This window comes from Staurois parvus, unplaced genomic scaffold, assembly GCF_062004578.1.
Source record: "Staurois parvus isolate SC_StPar_1 unplaced genomic scaffold, SC_StPar_1.0 ptg000222l, whole genome shotgun sequence".
Taxonomy (NCBI): domain Eukaryota; kingdom Metazoa; phylum Chordata; class Amphibia; order Anura; family Ranidae; genus Staurois; species Staurois parvus.
Window position 1 is genome coordinate 857,988 of NW_028318018.1, and position 17,077 is coordinate 875,064.

Here is a 17,077-nt window from a genome sequence, read left to right on the forward strand (position 1 = left end):
GTAGGGGGCCTCATGAGATGCCCCTGGTACCTTTTTCATAGGCTTTTTTGAGTTTGGGCAAGGACACAGGGGCCCCATAATCCCCTATTGTCCGGGGGCCCCATGAGTTGTCAGTCCCCCCCTGGTAATAACATTGCTGGGAGGTCTATTAATTTCTCTGCTCCATACTTCCCGTCTTTATAGAAACGTCTCCTGACATTTGGGGGTCTATTCATAGAATGTGTAGAACCATTCACCTGGTGAAAGTGCATGTCCATTCCTCCTGTGTGAATGGGGTGAAAATGGATGTTATTAGATCTGCTGCTTGAATGTTTTCCATGATTTAATATGGAAAATACCACATGTGCCACTAGATGGTGCTAATTGCTATTATACTTAGCGCCATCTAAAGGCCAAGTGTGGTATTTTCCATGTTACATCAATGGTTGGTGTCATTGACTTGTGTGCTGCAGAGTCTACTGTACTCATGCGTGTCGGAGTATGATCTCAGGGATGAGGATCAAGCCATGTCTGACCAAGGAAGAGAAGGGGGCTATTTATAGAAAATGACATTATGGCCACTAGATGGAGGCAATGTTCATAGAAAATAAATACAGCCAGAATGTTGGTCACTTTTGTTCCTTGATTTATTTTTTTTAGACCCCTACAAGGTTACAAAATCTTCCACCACAAAATGTGCTCAGCCAATCACAGAGCAGGACTCCATTTTTATCCTTCTCCTACCATCAATGGCTGACCCGGTCCCACACTTCATCCATGTCTTTGGGGACCTCTGATCTCCTTATGAACTGTTTCTTCCATGATGAGGATCAGCCATGGAGTATATCTGAGGTGTATATCAGGGTGTGCTTCTTCCCCACATGAGAGCTGGGATGTCCAGCAACATTCATCTAGAAGACATTTCCCGCACTCAAGGCACTAATACACCTCCAGGGTTGTGTGGGACCCCTGATGTACAGGAAGACAGGACTTCAGTGAGGAACATTTCCCTCACTCAGGACAGGAAAGTTGATTCTCCCCCGTGTGAGATCTCTGATGTTTGTAAAGATGAGACTTGTTTGAAAAACATTTGAGATCTCTATGAGATCCCATGTGAGATCTCTGATGTCTGTAAAAACTGGACTTGTCTGAAAAACATTTCCCGCACTCAGGACAGGAATACAGTATTTATACGTGAGACCTTTGATGTTTGACAAGTACCGTTTTTCGTACAAAACATTTCCCACACTTGGAACAGGAATATGGCTTTTGCCCTGTGTGATACATTAGATGTGTGACAAGTTCCGATTTTCGTACAAAACCTTTCCCACACCTAGGACAGGAATACGGCATTTCACCTGTGTGTAGTCTCTGATGATTTTTAAGGCTGGACTTATCTGAAAAACATTTCCCGCACTCAGAACAGGAAAATGGCTTCTCCCCTGTGTGGGATCTCTGATGTATGTTAAGATTGGATTTCTGTGAAAAACATTTCCCACACTCAGGACAGGAATACGGCTTCTCCCCCGCGTGAGATCTTTTATGCACCTTAAGTTTGGAGTGAACACGAAAACACTTCCCGCACTCAGAACAGACATATGGCTTCTCCCCCATGTGACTCCTCTGATGTGTAACAAGTTCTGATTTTTGTTCAAAACATTTCCCGCACTCAGGACAAGAATACAGCTTCTTGCCAGCGTGAGATCTCTGATGTGTGGAAAGATGGGAGATCTTTAAAAAACATTTTCCACACTCAGGACAGGAATATGGCTTCTCCCCCATGTGAGATCTCTGATGTTTGTAAAGATTAGACTTTTGTGAAAAACATTTCCCACACTCAGGACAGGAATGTGGTTTCTCACCTCTGTGAAACTTCTGATGTATTTGAAGATAGGACCTACGTGAAAAACATTTCCCACACTCAGGACAAGAATACGGCTTTTCTCCCGTGTGAGATCCTTGATGTCTGCAAAGATGGGACTTCTGTGAAAAACATTTCCCACACTCAGGACAGGAATACGGCTTCTCTCCTGTGTGAATTCTGTTATGCACCTTGAGATCATATTTAAAACGGAAACATTTCCCGCACTCAGGACAGGAGAAGCTCTTCCCTGTTGGAAGGCCGGCCCGGTCCCGCACAGTCGGAGGTTCCTCAGGATACGAGGAATCCGATGGTCCATCTACACTGGGTGATGCCGGATGGACATTGGAGGGAGCCGGGTTTTCTCCTGGACTATACTGTGTGATGTCCTCATCTTCTACTTTCCAGTCTGGAGACAAAGTGAGACAATCCTCGGAGGTTTTCCTCATCTCCCGGCAAATGGACTAAAATACAAAGACAAAGAGGATTACTAGACAGGAGCTGATTGGCTCCCCAAACCAGGACTCCGCCCACATCAGGCAGCTTGGTCTCTGAGGAGCTTACAATTCCACCCTCAAGGGAACTAGGAAATGGCTCCTCTGATCTCCTACCAGGTCATTTCTTTATTCATGGACCTTAGTCAGAGAGTGAGGAAACAACCAGAACTGTCTTTTATAGGAGGGACAGTGATGAGGGGATTATAGGACGAGGGTCCCCACCCCCTCTATCACTCATCGCCATCTTCCCAACACAAGAAGTACTGCACTTCCTTATTTACTCCATGATTTAGTCATGAAGCCCCACCAGAGGTCAGAGAGTGAGGATGGGGGGAGAACAACCAAGATGAAGACTGGACTGATCCTGAAGACCACCATCATTGGGGTATTGACTCCTCGAGCAGGAGGTCATGGGAGAAGCGGAGAGGATGGTTTGGGTGATATTTGGAGACAAGATCGGTGATGTAACTTGGGGCAGAGTTATAAATGGCTTTATATGTTATGAATGGAGGCCAGTGGAGGGATTGGCAGGGAGGGGTGGAGGACACTGAATAAAAGCCAGTGGAGGGATTGGCAGAGAGGAATGGAGGACACTGAATGGAGGCCAGTGGAGGGATTGGCAGAGAGGGGTGGAGGACACTGAATGGAGACCAGTGGAGGGATTGGCAGAGAGGGGTGGAGGACACTGAATGGAGACCAGTGGAGGGATTGGCAGAGAGGGGTGGAGGACACTGAATGGAGACCAGTGGAGGGATTGGCAGAGAGGGGTGGAGGACACTGAATGGAAGCCAGTGGAGGGATTGGCAGAGAGGGGTGGAGGACACTGAATGAAAGCCAGTGGAGGGATTGGCAGATAGGGATGGAGGACACTGAATGGAGGCCAGTCGAGGGATTGGCAGAGAGGGGTGGAGGCCAGTGGAGGGATTGGCAGAGAGGGGTGGAGGATACTGAGTGGAGGCCAGTGGAGGAATTGGCAGATAGGGGTGGAGGACACTAAGTGGAGGCCAGTGGAGAGATTGGCAGAGAAGGGTGGAGGACACTGAGTGGAGGCCAGTGGAGGGATTGGCAGAGAGGGATGGAGGACACTGAGTGGAGGCCAGTGGAAGGATTGGCAGAGAGAGGTGGAAGACACTGAGTGGAGGACAGTGGAGGGATTGGCAGAGAGGGGTGGAGGACACTGAGTGGAGGCCAGTGGAGGGATTGGCAGAGAGGGGTGGCTGATACAGGACGGTTAGTAAGGTGGATGAGTCTGGCAGCAGCATTTATGATAGACTGAAGAGGGGATAGCCTGCGATTAGGTAGGCCAATGAGGAGGGAGTTACAATAGTCAAGGTGAGAGATAACGAGAGTAGTTCAGGATCAGGATGTACCAATATTGGTGTAGAAATGAAAAATAAACTTTAGCTTACTAAAAGCAGTGTGTGCCTCCGGTGACCATACAAAGGGCACTCCTTTCTTTGTCAGCTGTGTAATTGGTGCGATTACCTTAGAGATGTTTCTTATGAATTTCCTGTAAGTTGGCAAATCCAACAAATTGTATTTCCTTCACGTTTCCAGGTACAGGACAATCCACCACTGCCTTGATCTTCTCGGGATCCATGCTCACTCCTTCTGAAGAGATAATAAATCCCAAGACCTGGATCTGGGTTTGTTCAAACTCACATTTCTCCAGTTTGAAGTCGGTTCTTCCTTAATCTTTTGAATACAGTGCAGACACGCTTGAGATGTTCCTCCAAGTTATCGGGAAGGATGAGAATATCATCAGATATACAACAAACTGGTCCAACAGATGTCAAAACACATCATTGATGAAGTGCTGAAAAGTCGCGGGAGCGTTGCATAGGCCAAAAGGAATAACTAGGGACTCGAAGTGCCCATATCTGGTTGTAAAGGTGGCTTTCCATTTGTCTCCTTGATGAATGTATACCAGGTTATATGCCCCCCGTAAGTCAGGTTTTGTAAAGACTTTAGCAGTGCGGAGTCTTTCCAGAATTTCAACGATTAATGGGAGTAACGGTTTTTAATAATGAATTATTCAAGTCCCTGAAATCGATGCATGGACGCAAAGTGCAATCCTTTACGAAACAGCAGGGCCCTCGATCCCCTCATGTTTTGCATTGTATTGGTATTGTTCTGTCACATGTTCTGTCCCCCTTTGTAATGTACAGCGCTGAGCGAACTATTGGCGCTTTATAAATACTGTATAATAATAATATACTATCAATCGCAGCAATTGTTCTTTTAACTTTGCTGTGACAATTAACTGTGTAATGTCCAGAGTCCCCACAATACAAACATAAGTTCTCCAAACGTCTTCTCTTTCTTTTGAGTAGAATTGGATTACTTAATAGCATCTACCTGCATAGGTTGGATGTGTTAGAATCTGGAGAAACTTTTAGATCCTTGTGAATGAACTGATCAGTAGAGAAACGTATGCCACCAATACTTCCAAACATTCCCAGTCCCTCCTTCCTCCTTTCTGTAAGTCTCTGATCAATTCAGATGCATAATTGGATGAAAGCTTCAAGATCATTAGGAGTCTCTACTCTGGTGAGCTCATCATTTACCTGTTCAGAGAGCCCTTGGCGGAACTGATTCTTTTGTGCTGCTGAGTTCCAGGTGGTATCTGAGATCAATCATCAGAATTCAGCTGTGTACTCAGCAAATGAGCGTCTACCCTGCAGTAAACTATGCAGCTTTGCTTCAGCAGTAGCACAATGGTTGGGATCCTCAAAGACCTGGTTCAATGCAGTCATGTTCTATATGGGGGGAGGCCCAAGCTAGGGCTTCCTCAGTCAGGAGGTTTATAACAAACAATACTTTCTGTTTCTCAGAATTAAATGCAGCAGGTTGCATCTGGAAAAAAATGTGGCATTGGTTAAGGAAACCTCTGTAATGGCGGCGGTCTCCATTGAACTTGACTGACAGAGGCATGCCTGTGTTAGCAACATCGCGGGAACATAAGTCCAGCAATCGTCTTTGCAGAGCATGGATTTCCTCCTGTTGCCCCTTTACCACACTTTCCAGAACATTTTTCTTGGTAGGTAACACCGAACTCTTGCAGTTCTGAAAGTTGCTGCCTGAAAGGAGCCACGGCATTTGCTATAGCGGCCTCCATGTTTGGGTCAGATTTTCCTGTGCCGGTCAGAGGTCAGGCTCAGAGACCAGTAGTTATAGCAGAAGACCAACCAACAGGATAGGTATACAGGCAGGTCACCCTGACAGATGACATGGGCTCACCTGAGGTGCGGGGTCTAAGCACTAACCAGTATCACCAGAGCTCCAGATGGTGGGTATGGGTTTTGCTGCGTTAGTACCAGGTCACAGTAGTAGTAGTCAATAAACAAGCCAAGGGTCAGTAACAAGTGGCTGCAGGTTGGGATGAAGCAGAATCATAGCCCAGAAACAAGACAAAGGTCAATAGCAAAGCTACAGACGGTAGCAGGAGAGACAAGGGCAAGATATTGGATGGAGAAGGCACAAAAATCTGCCAAACAGGAAGTGCAGAGACATGGCTTAAATCAGGAAGTTCATGGGAGGAGCAGAGAGTTCAAGGCTCAGCAGAAAACACAGCAATGGATAAGCAGAGTGCCGTCCATTATATCAGGTAGTTCAGTGAGAAGAGTTCCTGCCAGACACAGTAGAGTTCCTGGGTTCAAGTCCAGGTTCTGACAGGTGCCTAGGTGTAGCAGAGGCAATGAATTAATATTTAGCTGAATCCCAGAACCTCCATAAATCCAGTCTAGAGACATAAATTGTGTCTGCAGCACAGAGAAGGAAGATTATCCGAGAGAAATCCAGGAATACAGGACGGGGAACACAGCTCAGGAAAGTGACCAGGGGATTACAGGCTGATATCACCCAGTCCCCGCCCTACTCTGGACCAATCAGTGAGCAGTATGGGTGGAGGAATGGATTTAGTGTTCATGACCCACCTGTGCTGATCTCTGTAGGAGTGTCCTCCTCTATAAATGTCCCCGTTATTCCATCCTCCTCCATAGACTGCTGATCATCCCTCACATACGCCTCTTCTTCTTCTGCTTTCACCTCAACTTTTACATTTATTAGATCTTCATCCTAAAATAAGAGAAAATAATATCTGTAAAATATAAACTAACATGAAAAATACACAAATTGTCTCCACAAGACCATGCTCTAGATGCTCCATCCCACCAACCTTGTAATAGTGAGGGATGGTGTGACCTTCCTGTGTGGAATCCCGGGAATACAGAGGACGGGGACATCTCTCTGGTGGGTTCCTGGTATTAGGTGGCTCCATCATATCCTTGTGCTCTTCTGAGGACTTCTGCATCACTCCATACTCCTCATCCTCCTCTATAAATTCTTCCTTAACAACAATATTATCATCCCCGAGGATTCCACTCTGAAATAAATAAATTATTGTAACAAACAAAACTGTTATAAAGCAGAACTTCAGTTGTCAATCATCTACCTGATAATGGTGAGGGATGGTGTGACCTTCCTGTGTGGAATCCCGGGAATACAGAGGATGGGGACATCTCTCTGGTGGGTTCCTGTAGCTGGATGACTCCACCATGGTGTCCTGGTACAGATCTTTGTGTTCTTTTAGAAGCTCTGACTCCTCCATCCCCCCATCCTCGTCCTCCTCCTCTTTTATCTCTTCTTTAACCTCAACTTTAGGATCTCTCAGGTTTCCACTCTGAATATATAATAAAAATGACATCAATGGTAACAATGCAGATAATGTACAGATCCTAATGATACTATCAGTGATTGTTCCTCATCTACCTGATGGTGAGGGATGGTGTGACCTTCCTGTGTGGAATCCCGGGAATACAGAGGACGGGGACATCTCTCTAGAGGGTTCCTGGTATTAGGTGGCTCCATCATATCCTTGTGTCCTTCTGAAAACTCCTCCATCACTCCATACTCCTCATCCTCCTCTTTATACTCTTCTTTAACATCAATATTAACATCCCCGAGGATTCCACTCTGAAAGATATAATAAAACATTCATTGTAACAAACATGCTGTGTATAAATCACAACTACCAATAATTGTCATCATCTACCTGATGATGGTGAGGGATGGTGTGACCTTCCTGTGTGGAATCCCGGGAATACAGAGGACGGGGACATCTCTCTGGTGGGTTCCTGTAGCTGGATGACTCCACCATGGTGTCCTGGTACAGATCTTTGTGTTCTTTTAGAAGCTCTGACTCCTCCATCCCCCCATCCTCGTCCTCCTCCTCTTTTATCTCTTCTTTAACCTCAACTTTAGGATCTCTCAGGTTTCCACTCTGAATATATAATAAAAATGACATCAATGGTAACAATGCAGATAATGTACAGATCCTAATGATACTATCAGTGATTGTTCCTCATCTACCTGATGGTGAGGGATGGTGTGACCTTCCTGTGTGGAATCCCGGGAATACAGAGGACGGGGACATCTCTCTAGAGGGTTCCTGGTATTAGGTGGCTCCATCATATCCTTGTGTCCTTCTGAAAACTCCTCCATCACTCCATACTCCTCATCCTCCTCTTTATACTCTTCTTTAACATCAATATTATCATCCCCGAGGATTCCACTCTGAAAGATATAATAAAACATTCATTGTAACAAACATGCTGTGTATAAATCACAACTACCAATAATTTTGGTTAATCTATATGTCCTATGACATCACACTGACCTCATAGCTCCTCCTCCTAATGTCCCTTCATCCAGAGTCAGAGAATCCTATGACATATAGACTCTGGATGGAGGGACATTTGGATGGGGAGATTTGAGGGGTCCTCTATATTAGGCTCCCATCTAAACCAAATCCTAGTTCCTGGGTGCGTCCTACCTCTCCTAAACTGAAGAGTGACCTTTGACCTTTACCATCCAGAAATCTGTCCGGAATCTGTGGAAGTAAGCTGTCATGTGATCAGGTGACGTGCGGAGGAACGGAGTGTAAATAGCAGACAATTGTCTCCAGAGCCCCTAATGGTGGGGATGGATTTGGCGGCGTGCTGGTGCCAAGTTTCCTCCCCCCAGGGTCACTGCAGGTGTGGAGAAAAGCTGTGTAAGAGGATATGGAGGAGAGATGAGGAGGAGATCCAGGAATCAGGAGAAAGGTCAGGGCAAGCAACAGACGAGCGCATCCAAGAGACCAAGCCGGGGTCACTACACAGAAAATCAATCCAAGGAAACAACAGGCAGGACGAGGAATAGCAAGAAGGAGCTGAGAGACAAATGAGAATATTGCTCAGCCAATGGGAGATGATCTCAGCATGACTTCCATCATGAAGGAGATGAGGGGGAGGGGAGGAAGTCACTGAAGGTGACCATAGATCCATGGAAATTCAGCTGGTTCAGCAGGGATCGCTCACATTTCCATCCATGTGTGGCCACTGCCGGATAAAAGCCACTCCCCCAGCGGCTGCAGCCAATAGCTTCAGTGCTGATCTGTGTATTCTGAGAGCGGAGGATTCCCCCCATTGTCAGAATACAAGAGTGCAGCGGGGAGGATTCCCCCCTCCACCTCCAATGTGTGGATGGGGGAATCCCTTCAGTTTTTATGGTCATCCCGCTGGCTGAACGATAAAACTGAACCATGTAGGCCAGCTTTGGGGGCAAATATATTATCATCAACTCCTCCCCCTGAAGGGGTTCATCTACGTATTACCTCCTCTGCCAGATCCAGGAATGTCTCCTCTCTACTTCCTCATTTATGTAACTTCCTGTCTGTACCTGACATCACTTCCTGTCTTCCATAGAGACTTCCTGTCTGTCTTCCATAGAGACTTCCTGTCTGGGTAGAAGTGAGATCCCCACCTTTTAGAGCTCAGAGGAACTGCAGCCCCGAGAAGCGTCTGGTAGTGTGACCCCGGCCTTGTGCTGGGTGTGTATGGACTGTAGATCCTTATAGAGGGGTCACCTCCACTCCCACCAAGGGGGACAGAAATATATGACTCCTCGGGGGAGGGGTTTTGGCCGCTTTGATTTTGCAGTAACATTGATTGCAGATTTAGTCCTGTAGAACATCTGGTATATGGATACAAAGCCCCCCAGCTGGGAGTAAAGGGTGGAAATGGCTGGTGACCCCCAGATTTGGGCAATGATGTCATCACTATAAATGGATAAAACCCGCGCTATGTGTAACAACTCCAAACCTACAAAAACCTTCTAGCGGACTGCTGCTGTAACAAAGGGAAGGATTCCCTGTCATCTAGAAGAGCATTATGTGTCACAGCGCTGTCCTATTGTGTGTGCACAGAAATCATTACAAATACACTACAAATATGTGGAGACATTCAGAGATAAAGAGCTCGGGGCTCCAAATCCTATTCTCTGCACATCCACTGCTTCCACTTTACACCCACTTCATTGGTCTTATGGGGTTTATCAATAAATGAAGGAAACTGAACCGTGTGCAAATCCATCCACAACATAAAGTGCTTTGTGCTCAAGATGCTGCTCCCTGCAGATCCACTGCTTCAACTTTACACCCACTTCATTCATCTCATCAGATTTGCTGCTATAGGAAATCATTTAAAATGATCGTAAAAACAATTCTGCAGGTAATTGGCCACTAGGATTACTTTTACATGAAAGCCGCCCTCCAGCTAATAAACCAGCACTAGAATGATGCCTGTAGCTGCAAGCATCCTCCCGGTATAACCACTCCAAGTCCAGCGACGTTCCAGTACATTGCTGGTCCATGTTGGACATATATGTACCAGCAGAGAACACGGACATACGATGAATCGGGTCTGCGGACCAATATGACTGCAATTCATTCTTTTCTGTAATGTCCATGTTGAGGGTTCGGCCAAAAAAGCTTTAATTTCATAAACGGTGATAGAGTTCCATGTGAATTGTGTGACAAGAGCTGAATTTGGGTGTCGCCATGTATTGTGGGGTATAAATTGCCTTGGCCCACAATTGGTACAAATCTTCTGTGAAGAACAGTGGAGGGGCTGAACACTAGTGCTGGCAGTGACCGGGCCGATCCGGCTAACACTGAGTATTGGGGACACTATACAAAGCCGGCACTAGTATAGTTCTGTTCATGATCAATATATTGATCCGTACAAACACTATACTAGTAATGGCGGTGATCAGCGACCTATAGCGTGAGTGCGACAGTGTGCAGCCAATCTAACGCCAGCTGACCCTGGCTGGGAGGGGCTTACTGACCCTGACACTATGTGATGTCACTAGTGGCAGGAATACAGTGATCAGTGAAACATTCTATATACTGACACTGTACTAATGGCACTGGCTGGGTGACGGGGCCATCAAAGGGTTAAATGTGCTAATCTAACGTGTGTGTACAATGTAGTGGTGCTTTTACTCGGTGCCGTGTTCTCTCTTCTCTCCCTGGACCGGCTGTGGGGGACAGTGGGGGGTGCAGGCGCATTGACACCCCAAAACAGGAAGCGATGCAGATTACACCACTTTGCCAAGAGCTGCTGCTCGCCCACAAAATGCAGGTAAGTGGTTGGCAAGTAGTTAAAAAAAAAAACCTTAAATAAATTTAAAACAAAATTCTCAATATGGTATTTAACTTTTTTTTTTAATACTTTTATCAGAATAGTAGGATGTTACCATAGTAACCATTGTACTACTGTGGGGGGAGGGGGGTGATCAGGGATTTTTTTTTCACATTTTTCTTTGCTGTAGAAATAATGGTCATTTCTCCTGCAATGCAAAGCTTGCTGTCAGAACTGAACTCATTAATCAACTGTCATCAGTGAGTTAGATTTTTGACAGCTCAAGATTGTGATCTGTGATTGGCTGGAGCTGGTCACATGGTACAGGGTGCTGTGATTGGACCCATGTATCATGTGACAGCTGTGGGCCAATCATAGCTCACTAGGAGGAGAAGCAGAGCTTTTATGAATGGGATTGATTCATAACAACTGCTTACATTAGGATCACCTAGAGATCACATGATCACCGGGTCACAATCACTGGGACCTTCATTCCGCTGTATCCACCAGACACAGCAGTCGGGGGAGGGGAGCGCTGTGTGCCGGCTCGGGTATGTGGTGTGCCTCCTGTGTTAGTACAGCCAGAGTGACGTACAAGTACATTGCTTTGCCTGTAGCTGCCGCCTGGCCACAGTACATTGCGGGTGGGAAGCGGGTAATCTAGGACTAAGGATTCCAAGCTCACTCCTTGGGCCATGATATCATCCAGGCAAGAAATGTAAGTTCTGTGTTCCAATTATGAGGTGACAACAGCATAGAGTGCTTTCAGGATAATGGACAAAGGTAGACAAGCATTGCATGCTGTTGTTGTGTGAAGCAAGTCTGTCTCCTTTTTTATTACAGATAATACATTTTGTTTGGCTTTTTCTACATTGTTCCCCGATCCTGACATTCGTGGCCTCCTGGGCTGGATGTGCCGCTGGATCCAGGCCCTGGAGCAAGCCCTGGAGGTGGAACCAGACGAGGACCAGCCCAGCCTTGGAGCCTATTTCAGGCAGCAATTTTAGTTTAGTTACAATTTTTTATGATGTTTTATAGTTTTCTATTGATTGTTGGTAATAAATGTTCTATTTCTCTTGGACAGTGCCCTGTGTTGTGTCTTCTTCAGCCTTTGCAGGTCGGCAATCTTCTTCATTGCAGTTGGAGCTGATCTGCATGTCCCTAAAGCATTGCAGGACTCTGCTAGCTCCAGCTGCACTGGACAATCTTGCTTACCTGGAATTTCTGGTAATGTCCAAACAAAGTGTTTTCTGGCAAGTCCAGCTTTAGGACTGTAGCAGATAGGATTGCATGTTTCCGAGAGGTAAACCAGCTCCTTCCATCCTAAGCTGGGATACATAAAGATTGAAGTTGTCTGCTTGCTGTCTGCAGCTACTCCCAATCTTGGTTTGCTTCCTCTTGTGAAATGCTGCAACAGTTTACACAGAACACTCCATTCACGTTACATTGTTCACGTTTGGAGTAGCTCTTCATTCCATCCAGGGACTTCTACATAACTTGGTGGAGTGGAGTTGTGCAGACTGACAAAAGGGGGTGCAGCCAAGTAGACAATGTGGGGGGGATCCTGTGGCCCAACTCTGTCAAGATGTCTCCCATCACCTCATCTCTAGTTGGGATTGGCATTACACAGAAGTCACATGACTTGAAAGCTGCTCTTGGATGGACTATCAGTTATGGATGAGACCAGTTACATGCAATGTCCCCCAGAAATGAAGGGGCCCTAATGGGCAAATTGTCTATCTGCTCCACACATACCACTTGGATCCAACTTGTTGCTCATTCACATGTCAGTGTTTTGACAACAAGAGGTGAGGAGGGAATGAAGTGAGGAACAAGTGTCCACTGGGCACATAAATTCCATAGGCACACACGTCTAGAATCAGGCAGCTAAAGATCCTATGCTCCCCAACCAATCTCGGGGCAAGATGTTACACGGGGTGTAAAGCAAACTTAGTCTGGGTCCAGTTAGTCCAGCATAATGATAGTCCAAACAACAGAAGGCCTTCTTCTTATTCTCCCAACTTTTCTGTGTCTCTAGCATTCCTTGGCAGGCTTACTGTGTGTAAGTTGTGTCCTGGTGTCACGCCTGGTGTCCTGGATATTACACACTTCTTGTATAGTGTGTGTCAATGAAGTAGCACAGGGAACATATTTGGACAGCAGTGTCAGTCTCTGGGGAGGTGAGTGTTCCATGCAGGAGTCTTGGCCAAAATCAGCACCCCAAAAAGACAAAAGCTAGCCGACACTTAGAGAACAAGCTGCAATATTGTGTGTTCCCATATTGGGGAACGTTAGCCTTGCCCACAGAGTCCACTGAGAATTCTAAGCTCCCTTGGGGCAGCCAAATGGTTAGCAGATAATGGCCAACCGCTACATGTGCCAGAGAACTTGTGTGATGGGGAACAGCTAAAACTATTTGCAGGACAGACCACCAGGTGAAAGCAGCAGAAAGGCCAACGAGTCTAACCATTGCTGACCATGCGTTCTCACAGCCGTTCTGAGCAGAGAGTGGTGACTGTCAGTCACCGCTCTCTGCCCTGCCCCCCCCCCACACTCACTGGGCTGTGGAGGGGGAGGGAGCGGCTGGTTCAGACTCTGATGTCGGGATCTTTCCCCAGCCTGGACCGGCTGAGTGACATCAGCTGACAGCGGGCTTCACCTGAAAATGGGTCACAGGAGATCAGAATGAACTGCACTCCTCTGATCCACAGGAGAAGTAAAGACAGAAGAGCTTTGCCTGATCTTCTCCTTCAAAGAATATGTTCCTCCAACACGTCCTATTCCTGATCTGTGCCGGCTGTCCCATGTCCTGGTATGAAGATGTCTCCTCTTCTCTCTGTATTGCTTCCTTTGTGTGAGATCCCCGGTGATCCTGCCAGTCACTCTGATTTCCTATTAAAACTGACCACCTCTGATTTCCTATTAAAACTGACCACAGTAGGCATGAGAGCTCAGTGTGGTCAGTGCTCTAGCTGTGCTGGGAGCTCAGTCTGCTCTCCTCCAATCATCAGACTTGTCCTGAGATCACTCCTCCCCAGTTGTCTATGCAGCTGAGAACAGAGGTCATGTGATCACTTATAAGAAAAGGAGGAAATAATTTATAATATATATACACACACACGTTTTGCTTTCATTTCTCTGTTTAACTGAATGTGTTGTTTTACAAGGACTTCATCCACTTTCCCTGATCTCCTTCAGTGTGTCCAGGACTCAGAGTACAGGAGTGTGACCTCAGAGTGCGGGAGTGTGACCTCAGAGTGCGGGAATGTGACCTAAGGGTGCAGGAGTGTGACCTCAGGGTGCGGGAGTGTGACCTCAGAGTGCGACCTAAGGGTGCGGGAGTGTGACCTCAGGGTGCGGGAGTGTGACCTCAGGGTACGGGAGTATGACCTCAGAGTGCAGGAGTGTGACCTCAGGGTGCGGGAGTGTGACCTCAGCGATTAGTATGGAGCCATGTCTGATGAAGGAAACCAAGGGCTCTATTTATAGAACATTCATTGGACCAATGAGACAATCATTCCTCCAGCTGTGACAACATCCCGCCACAGTAACACAGTGATTTCCTATGATCGCCGGCTCCATCTAGTGGCCACAATGAGGTGATTTTTCTGAAATATCTCCATCAGTAAAACTAGCCCAATATGATATTATGGCCACTAGATGGAGCCAATGATCATAAGAAATAAAATACGGCCAAAAATCCTCCCAGCTGGAGAATGCCGGTCACATCCGTTCAACATTGTTCTCCATAGAACTCCAAGTGTTTGTGAAATCTCCCACCACAAATTGTACTCAGCCAATCACAGGGCAGGACTCCATTTTTATTCTTCTCCTGCCATCAATGGCCATCCCGGTCCCACATTTCATCCATGTCTTTGGGGACCTCTGCTCTCCTTATGAACTGTTTGTTCCATGATGAAGATCAGACATGGAGTATATCTGAGGTGTATATCAGGGTGTGCTTCTTCCCCACATGAGAGCTGGGATGTCCAGCAACATTCATCTAGAAGACATTTCCCGCACTCAAGGCACTAATACACCTCCAGGGTTGTGTGGGATCCCTTATGTACAGGAAGACAGGACTTCAGTGAGGAACATTTTCCTCACTCAGGACAGGAAAGTGGCTTCTCCCCCATGTGAGATCTCTGATGTCTGGAAAGATGGGACTTCTGTGAATAACATTTTTTGCACTCAGGACAGGAATATGGCTTCTCCCCTGCGTGAGATCTCTGATGACTGGAAAGATTTGACATATGTGCAAAACATTTCCCGCACTCAGGACAGGAATATGGCTTCTCCCCTGTGTGAGTTCTCTGATGTGTGTAAAGACTGGACTTCTCTGAAAAACATTTCCTGCACTCGGAACAGGAATAAGGCTTCTCCCCCGTGTGAGTTCTCTGATGTGTGTAAAGACTGGACTTCTGTGAAAAACATTTCCCGCACTCAGGACATAAATACGGCTTCTCCTTTGTGTGCGATCTCTGATGTGTGGAAAGATGGTACTTATGTGAAAAACATTTCCCACACTCAGGACAAGAATACGGTTTCTCCCCCGTGTGAGATCTCTGATGTGTGTGAAAACTAGACTTGTCTGAAAAACATTTCCCGCACTCAGGACACGAATACGGCTTCTCCCCCGTGTGAGATCTCTGATGTGTGGAAAGATGGGACTTCACTAAAAAACATTTCCCACACTCAGAACAGGAATACGGCTTTTCCCCTGTGTGAGATTTCTGATGTGTGTAAAGATTGGACTTCTGTGAAAAACATTTCCCACACTCAGGACAGGAATACAGCTTCTCCCCTGTATGAGATCTCTGATGTGTATGAAGACTAGACTTGTCTGAAAACCCTTTCCCGCACTCAGGACAGGAATACGGCTTCTTCCCCCTGTGGGATCTCTGATGTGTGTAAAGATTGGACTTCTGTGAAAAACATTTCCCGCACTCAGGATAGGAATACGGCTTCTCTCCCGTGTGAAATCTTTTATGCTGATTAAGACGGAATTTAGAACAGAAGCTCTTCTTCCACTCAGTACAGGAGAAGCTCTTCCCTGTTGGAAGACCGGCCGGGTCCCACACAGTCTGAGGTTCCTCAGGATACGAGGAATCCGATGGTCCATCTACACTGGGTGGTGCCGGATGGACATTGGAGGGAGCCGGGTTTTCTCCTGGACTATACTGTGTGATGTCCTCATCTTCTACTTTCCAGTCTGGAGACAAAGTGAGACAATCCTCGGAAGTTTTCCTCATCTCCCGGCCATGGACTAAAAGACAAAGAGGATTACTAGACAGGAGCTGATTGGTTCCCCCAAACCAGGACTCCACCCACATCAGGCAGCTTGGTCTCTGAGGAGCTTACAATTCCATCCTCAAGGGAACTAGGAAATGGCTCCTCTGATCTCCTACCAGGTCATTTCTTTATTCATGGACCTTAGTCAGAGAGTGAGGAAACAACCAGAACTGTCTTTTATAGGAGGGACAGTGATGAGGGGATTATAGGACGAGGGTCCCCACCCCCTCTATCACTCATCGCCATCTTCCCAACACAAGAAGTACTGCACTTCCTTATTTAGTCCATGATTTAGTCATGAAGAACAGCGGGGCTGAGCCCTACCAGAGGTCAGAGAGTGAAGATGGGGGGGAGAACAACCAAGATGAAGACTGGACTGATCCTGAAGACCACCATCATTGGGGTATTGACTCCTCCCTCATTATCACTTTCTGTTTAAGGGTCCAAAGTTGGAGGATGTTATCACATTATTATCACCATGTAAAAGTCTGTGCTCCAATCACATCATCCGATATAAAATGTCCAGCTGGGAGGAAATGGGGGGAACAAAAGAGAATCCATATTATGTGTATATATAGCAGTGGGGGGAGGGGAGAGAGCAGAAGTCAGGACTATGTAAAGTACAACATAGAGTATATAGTGCAGAGGTCAGGAGTATGTAATGTACAACATAGTGTATATAGTGCAGGGGTCAGGAGTATGTAATGTACAACATAGAGTATATAGTGCAGGGGTCAGGAGTATGTAATGTACAACATAGAGTATATAGTGCAGGGGTCAGGAGTATGTAAAGTACAACATAGAGTATATAGTGCAGGGGTCAGGAGGAAGTAATGTACAACATAGAGTATATAGTGTAGGGGTCAGGAGTATGTAATGTACAACATAAAGTATATAGTGCAGGGGTCAGGAGTATGTAATGTACAACATAGAGTAGATAGTGCAGGGGTCAGGATGATGTAATGTACAACATAGAGTATATA

General features: G+C 46.4%; 3 protein-coding genes across 3 annotated transcripts in view; all 3 read right to left on the reverse strand.

The window, feature by feature from the left end:
• Nucleotides 1-608: 608 nt before the first annotated feature.
• LOC149460673 (uncharacterized) lies at nt 609-2,435 on the reverse strand. The gene has a single exon (XM_089679344.1). It carries the CDS (start codon nt 2,287-2,289, stop codon nt 1,168-1,170), a length of 1,122 nt encoding a protein of 373 aa, XP_089535470.1. The 5' UTR covers nt 2,290-2,435; the 3' UTR covers nt 609-1,167.
• Nucleotides 2,436-5,729: 3,294 nt separating this feature from the next.
• LOC149460674 (uncharacterized) lies at nt 5,730-11,499 on the reverse strand. Its single transcript, XM_089679362.1, has 8 exons — nt 11,440-11,499; nt 7,708-7,911; nt 7,391-7,618; nt 7,108-7,311; nt 6,791-7,018; nt 6,515-6,721; nt 6,273-6,414; nt 5,730-5,824 (listed from the first exon to the last, which is right to left on the reverse strand). The coding sequence occupies exons 1-8, from the start codon at nt 11,497-11,499 to the stop codon at nt 5,730-5,732; spliced, it is 1,368 nt and encodes a 455-aa protein (XP_089535488.1).
• Nucleotides 11,500-13,924: 2,425 nt separating this feature from the next.
• The window catches only part of LOC149460675 (uncharacterized), a 52,803-nt gene continuing 49,650 nt past the window's right edge, over nt 13,925-17,077 (reverse strand). Inside the window, exon 2 of the mRNA XM_089679363.1 lies at nt 13,925-16,063. Within this exon, the coding sequence (XP_089535489.1) occupies nt 14,906-16,063 (1,158 nt within the window). The 3' untranslated portion in view covers nt 13,925-14,905. The remainder of the gene's footprint in view (nt 16,064-17,077) is intronic.

Bases quoted from the DNA above. Each gene is read 5' to 3' on its own strand.
- LOC149460673 (XM_089679344.1), bottom strand. From the start codon at position 2,289: ATGAGGAAAACCTCCGAGGATTGTCTCACTTTGTCTCCAGACTGGAAA.
- LOC149460674 (XM_089679362.1), bottom strand. From the start codon at position 11,499: ATGGCCCAAGGAGTGAGCTTGGAATCCTTAGTCCTAGATTACCCGCTT. The intron at 7,912-11,439 runs GTACTGTGGCCA...TATATCTTTCAG, and splicing joins ACCCGCTTCCCACCCGCAAT to AGTGGAATCCTCGGGGATGA. The intron at 6,722-6,790 runs GTAGATGATTGA...TATTTATTTCAG, and splicing joins CCATCCCTCACCATTATCAG to AGTGGAATCCTCGGGGATGA.